General features: G+C 37.8%; 1 protein-coding gene across 1 annotated transcript in view; it reads left to right on the plus strand.

Moving 5' to 3' along the window:
- Window positions 1-718: 718 nt before the first annotated feature.
- The window catches only part of sema3bl (sema domain, immunoglobulin domain (Ig), short basic domain, secreted, (semaphorin) 3bl), a gene marked incomplete at its 5' end in the record, with an annotated part of 57,089 nt that continues 48,694 nt past the window's right edge, over window positions 719-9,113 (plus strand). Inside the window, 1 exon segment of the mRNA XM_014001739.1 lies at window positions 719-819. Within this exon segment, the coding sequence (XP_013857193.1) occupies window positions 720-819 (100 nt within the window).

Below are 9,113 nucleotides of genomic sequence, written 5' to 3' on the forward strand. Positions count from 1 at the left end.
TTTAAAATTAACATTTAGCAAAATTGGAAAAATGTGAGAATATTGAGCTAAATAACATTTTAAATAGAATTTTGCTCTCAAAGTGAGCTAAATAATGAAAATGTGTTTGTGACTTTTTAAACAAAATATTTTAAACTTGGTGCCCTATATTACCCAATGCAATTTTTTTTAAACTTTAATGAATATGTGTCTCTTGGAGAAGGTACAAAAAAGAGCTGGTAATAAAAACAATTTTTTACTGTTTTACTTTGCAAAGGTTTCTATTCTTTTAGCAGCTTGCAGATAAATGAACTTATCTAGATCGTGTTTTGGTCCATCTGTTGGGCCGTTCCGTCAGGTGCACTTTCTTTGGAGAGAACTGCGCTGTGCGTAAAGGAGGAGTTTCCAGGAGCCACACAGCTCTTTCTTCTTTCTCTCTCCTTGCTGAAAAAGGCGTGGTGTATCTCTCTCCCTGACTGGAAGAGACTTCTGTTGGGAATGAGCTGCTGAAGCATTCAGAGGCGAGTTCAGTGTCTCTGCTCAGCAGCCCGGGCAGAGCCGCGGTCACTCAGCTGAGAGGACATCCGGACGGGCGCCCTTTTTTACGCGCTCCGGGAATCTGCAGAGACTTTAAAATAAAAGGGACCGCGATGAAAGGGATCAAATAAGTACAAAAAAAATCTCGGATTTTTGCATTTCAGTAAAAAAAAAAATCATAAAAACAAGACGATTTTAAAAAAATGAGGGGATTTACACCTTTCTTCATCATGGTTGCGCTCCTCATCGCCACCATCTCTGCAACCAAGATTAACGTGCCAAGACTGAGGCTGGCCTTTAAAGGTATTTATCACCTCTCTAATGGGATGCTCGTTATGATTCAGAGCGCGCGCGCTTGTCCGCAGGTGGCTTCAACTGGCAATCAGGTGTGAGATTTTTAGCTTCAGAAAGTTTGGTTTGTTCTTCTAATTTCCACCCTGCTCCTGTTTTCATCCTTTCCCCCTCTCCTGGCAGTGGTCAGGCTGGAAGTGTTTAATTCTGGTTGTTGCAGGAGTTAGGGCGCGCAGGCAGGGTGAGAAGCCGGAGGGGCTTCTGGCGGAGGTTCCTGCATCTGATCGTCTCATTCTAAAGTTTAACGAGGAAACAGTCGCGATATTATACATAGAAATCATGAAACTTTATCATGATTTAAACTGCTAAATGTTGTCATTGTGTTTTAATTAATGTGCTGGCTTGATGGTTTGTCTAACTTTATCTTTTAAGAAAACGATATTTTTGGCAGCTCACTCTTTTCCTCTTTCCAGTTGTTGACCCTGACTTTTCCAAGTTTACAGAGCTAAAGTGTGAGTGTGAGTAAGAGAAAGGTTGACTGCTGTTTCCAGGGCTCATTGTTTCATAGCCTGGAGCACATCTGCAATTATCACTGCAAGATATCTCATAGGATTTCCTTCTCTTCAGTTTTGAGGAAAAAAGTTCCCAGTTAGAGCTTATTGGTTTTCCAGGCTGAATGAAAATAAACACTGGGCTGCTCAGTGAGAAAAGAAGGGGKGGGGGGGGGGGGGTCGCTATGTGTAAAATGTGAGTACAGAAATTGTGAAGGATTTCCAAATATAAAAGCTATAAAAATGTACTTTTCAGATTTCAAGTTAACATGTTTCTTGGAGATGAGATTTTACTTTAAAACACTTTTTTTTAAATTGTGCTTTTTCACAAACGATAGCATGCAACAAATCCAGTCAGGGTGTGGGTGTGGAGGGATATTTCCCCTGCCTTTAGCATTTTGGCTCAGTTTGCTCAGGCTGCACCAAAGTCCTGAACTTTTGTCTTTAACACATTTGCACAAAACCTCTCTGCTGCTTGTTGTCACATCACATTCAGAGGATTGTCATATGCTTTCTGCATTTTCAACCAAGAGGCAGGAACTGCATTTAGTCCAGATGCAACAGAAAGTGATGTAATGTTAAAGCATGAAAAATGTTTCAGTGTTGTGATATAAAAATATTATGAGGTTGTAAATGAAAATTGATGGTTGTTTTTTTCTCATGGTTCTGTTTGATTTTTTTTCCACATCTTGTATTAATAGTCAAAGTCAAGTGAAACTGCAACTATTTATTACAGCAGTCATTTGTTATGTTTTGTCTCATCAGTAACTTTCAGAATCCTTTAGAAGTTAGCATCTTTTTAAAATGCAGCAAAGAGGTCAACAGGCCTAAATAAAACATTACTTTTCACTTGTGAGCAGAAACACACTTGTGCATCGTGAGGATTATGTGAAGAACTCCTCATTAGTGACCACACAGGTCTTTACTTCCTGCCTCAGTGACCTCTCATGTGACCTCACAGTTTGCCCTCTTTTACATTATGTTCTTCTAAAGTGAATACTCCCTTTTATCTTGCTTACTTAATTTCTGAGCATGGTCACCTTTAGTTTTTGCTTTTTTTCTAATTACTCTTTATTGTCACCTTTGTTTGGTGGTGTTTTTATCTTGTATCCTCCTCTGTCACTGTAATCTCCAGACAGCCTGAGGGTATTTGTTCTGCCAGGAGGATGTGGAGGTAATTTAGCGGAAGGAAAAGCTGTCATTATCTCATTTCAATCAATTAGTGGGAATCGCTTCAAGCAGGAAGGAGGACTGATTTACCTCTGACCTGCAAGCTCATGCATTTTTTTCTTCTTCTTGAGGCACTTTTTGACACTTTCACTTTTCGCTGCAGGCAGAAACTTCCAGTCAAAAAAAATATTAATTGAAAAGTAAGTTTGAACCTACAAATATCTAAAAGTTTTTTTTTTACTTTCACTTTTTATTATTTTATTATCACTAAATGAAATTGGCGTTTGTAATAAAATGAATGTATAAAACATACAAATTCTTTCATCCTGCGTTTTCACTTTTTTCATAAGTTGTTCCAGTTCCTCCCTACTTAATTTCATTTTCCTGCTTTGTTGTTCATTAAAAGTCTTACTTTGTGACTCACGCTCTTTACATCCAAAATTTCAAACACAATAAGCTATTTGTCCCATTTGAGGCAGGGGGCCACTTGAAAACTCAAACGTTCCCATCGGAGTCCTGTTTTAATCACGCCATGTTAGTTTTCAGAGTTTAAAGTTTGTTTTTGCTTACAGCCTGTGAACAGCTGAGTTTGTTTTCTCAGTTGGCACTGCCCAGATCCGCACACAGACCGCTGTTCTTACAGCGGAGCTGGGTGAGCCGTCACCAGGAGTCAGATGGGAACTGCAGACGTGATGGAATGTAGGGCGGCTCTCATTCTGTCATCTTTCAGCTCTTTTCTTTGTCTGCTCTCCATCCATCGTCATCCATCTTTAACGCCGTAGCTCCTTCATTGCATTCAGTCTTTTCAGTGTCTCATGCATTTCTCAAGTTCAGCTCAGGTTCTCTCAAACATCTGATCTGATCTAAAACAATTATCAGAATTAAAAGACAAAAAAAAAAGATGGGGAAGGTGTAAACAGCAAAATAATGAATGTTTTAGGGAAGCAGAGAAAGCATTTGAGGTTTTTAATGTATGTGTAAAGATTGTCTGTTGAAAGAAACCCAAGGGAATCTTTGTCTGCAAGGTCAAAAAAGAGCCCTAAGTTTAAAGTTTCTACTTCTGACCCTTTTTTGCATCTCACGGTGCTGCACTCGTCAGGTTCTGCATGATTGTTAATTGGCTGCACCTGTAAAGGTGAAAAAAAAAAGTCTGTGTCCACTGAGTTGTTAGAATGTGTTTAACTGTCAGTGACGCTGAGGTGATCACAAACAGAGTTTATTCATCTGACGTAGACCTCCGAATATCTCAATAAGTCAGCTGTGCGGTGTAATTTCCCATGCATCGGCCCTCAGACAGTGACCTAAGATCGAGATGCAGATGGAGAAATCGGTGACGAGGGGGAAAACGGCACTGACAATAATTGTGTGTGAGCTGAGGAGGCGAAGGTAAACCCTGAGCCAGATGAGACACGACGGACGTTACGGAAGCTTGGACGGAAAGAAAATGTTTGACGTAAGAAAAAAATAAAGACAAAAAAGAGAGATGAGATGATTTAAGGCACAAGACATAAAAAAAAAACTGTGTGTGCAAAGTTCAAAATGAAAATTAAAAATCTGTTGTTGATTTGATTTGCGTTTGGAACTGATTCACAACATGCCAGGCTGATGAAGAATAAATCACTGCAGGCAAGTTTCATGTAAAAAAGGTTAAATGAGTTCCAAAACTTGGCAAAAGATGATGTTAAATGAACCATTTATCTTCCTCCAAAAACAAAGTATAAAAATATGCCTTTAAGGCATTTTATACAGTACATAGTGTACAGGCACTTTTTAAAAAATACAATTTAAGATGCATTGTTCATTCAATTTTATGCAAATAGTTGTGAACAGCTTGTTTATTTATTTATTTATTTAATAAAACATCTGAAAACACTTGGTTTTGTGTCACACTGATACAGCACAGAGACTGTGAACCTTCACTAACCTTGGATTAAACAAACCTTTTCAAACTGCATTTAGATTGAACTATCTGATAATAACAATCACCAGACTGTAAATTTCTTGGCTAATTTCCTTTTCGGCCGGTTCAGAATCCTCCTCTGCCTGTTTTGAGCTCTTGTGTCAAACTTGTGAAGTATCTGTCCTTGACCGTGGAACATGACTGCTCAATCCAGTGCCGGGAATTTCATCATTTTCCTCATTATGAACGTTTTGTTCTCGGTCGATCCCTTATGAAAGATAAAACACAATGTTTACTTTTTGCTCTGATTTGAAATCTCACTTTAGGTTTAGCTGTGTTGCCTTTTGTTGTAGCTGTCGAAAGATCAGTTCAGCAGCAATGTGCCGTTTCAAAAAAGATGAACAAATATACGCTTTTCTTTTTAAAAATTAGAACATTTTAAATTTACAGCCATGTAGAATTTGTTAAAATCTTTAAATAGTTAACAAAAGAGCTGTAAAATCCTCTTGTGTCAGTTTATCATCCTTTTAAAAAAAGCCAAAAGGTAAAAAAAATGTGTTTCTTGATGAACACCAACCAGTTAATCCCAGAAGATAAATGTAACACCAGTTATCTTCTACAGTCCTAGGCTAAACTGATAAACAGCTGCTGGATTTAAATGGCTTGTCTTGATAAACAACACTCTGATGCCTTAAAAGGTCAAAGTGCGCCGATCTTACAAGGCCCTACAGCTTAAACCAGGATACTCTCTGAATTAAAACTTATACTCTGATAGTTGGCAGGAATCTGTGAGGATTGTTCATGAAAGAGAGAAAACATCAACACTTTTTCAAAGAACAGGCAGGAGATTAATGAATGAAAGATCTGTTAATGTGTAGAGGAAGTGAATGATGGATTCATCAAAGACTGAATGTAGAATGGAGAGTGAATAGAGAGGGAAGCAGGGAAGCTCAGGTATGATGGAAGTACCAGCAGAGTGAAGATAAAAAGAAGAGGTCACGATGGTGAAGAGGGATGAATGAAAAAAAAGACAGAGAGGTGAAATAAATGAAAAGGATAGAAAAAAACTGAAGGTTTGAAGAGGAGAGGGATGCGAGAGAAGGGCAAGGATGACAGATGAATGGTTAATGGGTAAGAAGGAGCAAAGCTGAAGGCTGAACAACACTGATCCCTTTGAGAAGTTAAGGTTGAGGGTTCAAGTCCCAACAATGTGGCTTTGACCGTCTGTCATATAGATTACTTTCACAGGAACTGTGTGAAAAGTGTGTTTTAGACGCACAGCTGGAGTGTCCCTCCATCTCTTTTCTTTGTGAGAAATTTATGGCCGTCCACTGTTATTCAGTTAGCGTGTTAAAATAAAGAGTTGTTAGATGTGTGTGTTTGAGTGAACTAAAGATCCGTCCAAAACTAACCCCCGTGTCCTCTGCGTGATGGCTGTTTAAACACGGACCATACAAATCACAGCAGTAGACCCTGACCGAAGAGGGTTCAAGACCTGAAAATGTGTTTATCTAGTCTTCTTAAAAACGCTGCCACACCCTCATTATTCAAGACACGCTGCAGTTTGTTTGAAACAGATGTCTTTAGTTTGAATTCCTTTTTGTTGGCCGTATACAGCTCCAGATCAGAACTCATGATGCGGAGAGCTTTTTACAGATTTGATTGTGGATTTATTCGTTTTCAAGTACCCAAAGTTGTAAATTTGTTTTATAAAGATGATGGTAATGATAGTCATAAATGATCAGTTTTAATCTTTGATTCTGAATGCAAAGAAGCCTATAAGAATGTCTTTCTTTTGACAAATGGCTAAAACTAAACTTTACTTAAATACATTTGCCAATAGGGTAAATAATACATAGATATAAATGTTTCAGTTTTAATCTGAATAAGATTATTCTTTTAGTGGACACTAAAATAAAGAGTAAATTCTTGTTAATCAGTCTTGTTTCTCAGGTTCTATCAGTAATCAACACACCTGCTGACAGCCAGTATTTATCCTTCTTATTATCTAAACGTCCATGCAGCATGATGATTAGTTTCTCTGTAGCTCTGCTTCTGTAGCACCTGCATTTCAATCCTGCTCAATCCACCAGTCATTCAGTTGGATCCTCGTGAAGAAATCAGGCCAAGAAAACAAACAAACAAACAAACAAATAAAGTATGCGTGTCCTCTCCTGTCATTTCATTGTTGGATTATTTCACATTTTGGCTCAGAGCCAAAGTAAAGCAACAAAGAAACAGGCCAGAGTTGATGGGAAACTTTTTTTTAAAAACACAAGATTGAGGACATTACATGTCTTTCACCCTGAGATGCTGCACTGAAACAAACACAGCTGCTCTTTAAATAATCAATTAGTTCCACAGGAGCTGCTGAAAACTGGAGCCAAATACAAAGAACTACTGTAGAGTGATGTGTCAATTACATGGCAGCTGATGCAGAGGACTGCTGAGGATGCAGAATACTCAGAAATATATATTTGATGATTTTTAAAAAAAAAAAATCCAAATCCCGCAACATTGTTGTGTGTCAGTCAGAGAAATGTAGTTCTTGATTGTTTGTTGTGTGATTTTGCTAAATTGTGGCAATAGATAGAAGTCAAAAGAGATCTGTTTTATGGAACAAAAATGTAAAAAAAAAATAGAAAGGGGGAAAAAGTGTCTTCCCTTTCTTACTCGAGCTAATTTTTAACCAGTCAGCATTTGACCGAACAATTTTTATAAACTGTTGTTTTTTTAGGACTGTGTGCAAACCTGAATCAATAAAGAACAAAATGTTTACCTCTGCACAATGTTTTGAACATCTAAAAGTACCACTTCATGCAAAATGGTCAAAGTTGGACAAGAGTCAAATAAAACCAAAAAGTTTATCAATTAAACTAACTGCACTAAAACAGTTGGGGGCATTGCAAAAGGGGTGGAGGTAAGAACTGAAAGCATCATCTAATATAAAACTTTTAGCTCATTTATTTTTTTATTTTCCAGTGCATTTGGACATTGAAATGACTGGGAAGCATTTTCTTTTTGGTTGTGTTTTAAGAACTTGTGATTTAGAGAATGAAAAATAAAATCAGATTTGATTCGTACTGCCATTTAGAAACAGGGACTAATGTTTCTGGAAATGGATTTGCTAAACTAAAGAATGAGAGAGGCTGTCACACAAGCATTATTCTGTTCAAAGTTAAAAAACGTAGGAGGCCAGCATAGATTTTGGGTAACTTTAACCTATGTGACATGGTTGAATAACAGTGGTGGAGCTGTATGAAAAGGGAGGAGAAGTGATGAGAGTTGGCGGAACAAAGAGAAATATGAAGCAATGATCAGGGAAAAAGAAAAATGAGATCAATAAACGTAGCAAGAGATGATGAAATGAAGTAGATGGGAGGTGCTTCAAAATGAGGGTTATTAAAGATCAAGAGTGATGAAGAAACCTTTTGCTTTGTTTTGATGAACTCGAGGCAAGATCCAGGATTTTTATCAGGTGTAATGAGACAACAGAGACATTTGATTAAAAACAAAAATACTAGTTAAATACGAGTGAAAAAGTGAGAGTAGTGAAAAAAAAATAGAATCTTATCACTTACCTGAGTTGAAATTTACCTGCACGAGGAAAACATCATCTCCGTTGCAGGGGCAGAGCCTGAATGGTGGCTTCGCACATAGTTACCCCAGGTGCAAACCCCAAATGATTGAGGTGAGGTTTGCATTTCACCGATGGGCAGGTAACGAGAAACTATTTTTTGCTAGCTGCAGCTTTCAGAATGTCATGAAGATTGCTCTTGTGCCACCACACCAAATTTCAGTTCAGTATGACGCAGAGGTAAATGTGAAGGTTAGAAAGAAAAAAAAAACAAGCTGGGGAGAGGAGACGGAGGAGAAACTTTTTTTTGTACACGGAGCAGATTCCAGAAATATTTGACACTTTGCAATAATATACAGCCGAGATCTAATGATACTCTGGGAAGTCAGTCAGTGGCGTAATGAGTCTAACGAAACTTTTGTGAGTGTGTTTGTGTGTCAGAGCTTAAGAAAATCTAATGTAGAGGTGAAATGTTTGGAGAAGCAACGAGTCTTGTCAGCTTAGAGGTGAGAAGATGTGACTGAAGCAGCAGCTTATTTATTCGTGTGCATGTGTGTCAATGTCTGGCATATATTGAAGTACAGGGGTCCTAATGGGCTTCAGATGTGTCCCTCTCCCCCCACTAAGCCAACAAAAATACTGATACTGATCGTACATGTGCCTGTATATGCATGCCTGCAGTTTTAATACGGTGCATGCACCCAATTTGTACATTTGAGACGTCAGCATCTGATTAAGGTGTTTCTTTTAAATCCTCTGTTTTTCTGCTCCTTTTTAGTCTTTTTCTTCTTGTGTGAATGGTTTACACAGAAGTTGTGTGCAGACAGGTGTATCAGTTCAAACTTGGAGATGCATATCTGATACATTTTTGTTTAAATGTTCTTTTTTACATTACTGAGTTCACGGAAAACACATTGTGAAACAATATACATGAGACAAAATTAAATAAAAACATAATTTGTGTGTTGAATCGTCACTTTTTCAGCTCATGAAAAAAGTAAACTTATGAACTTCCAAAACCTTCCAAAACTTTTTCAACTGTTGCAGCAAATTTCAGCATTTTTTGGAGATTTAATTTATAATAATTAAAGGGGAAGAGGTGGTGGGG

Source organism: Austrofundulus limnaeus, unplaced genomic scaffold (assembly GCF_001266775.1).
Source record: "Austrofundulus limnaeus strain Quisiro unplaced genomic scaffold, Austrofundulus_limnaeus-1.0 Scaffold10, whole genome shotgun sequence".
NCBI lineage: Eukaryota > Metazoa > Chordata > Actinopteri > Cyprinodontiformes > Rivulidae > Austrofundulus > Austrofundulus limnaeus.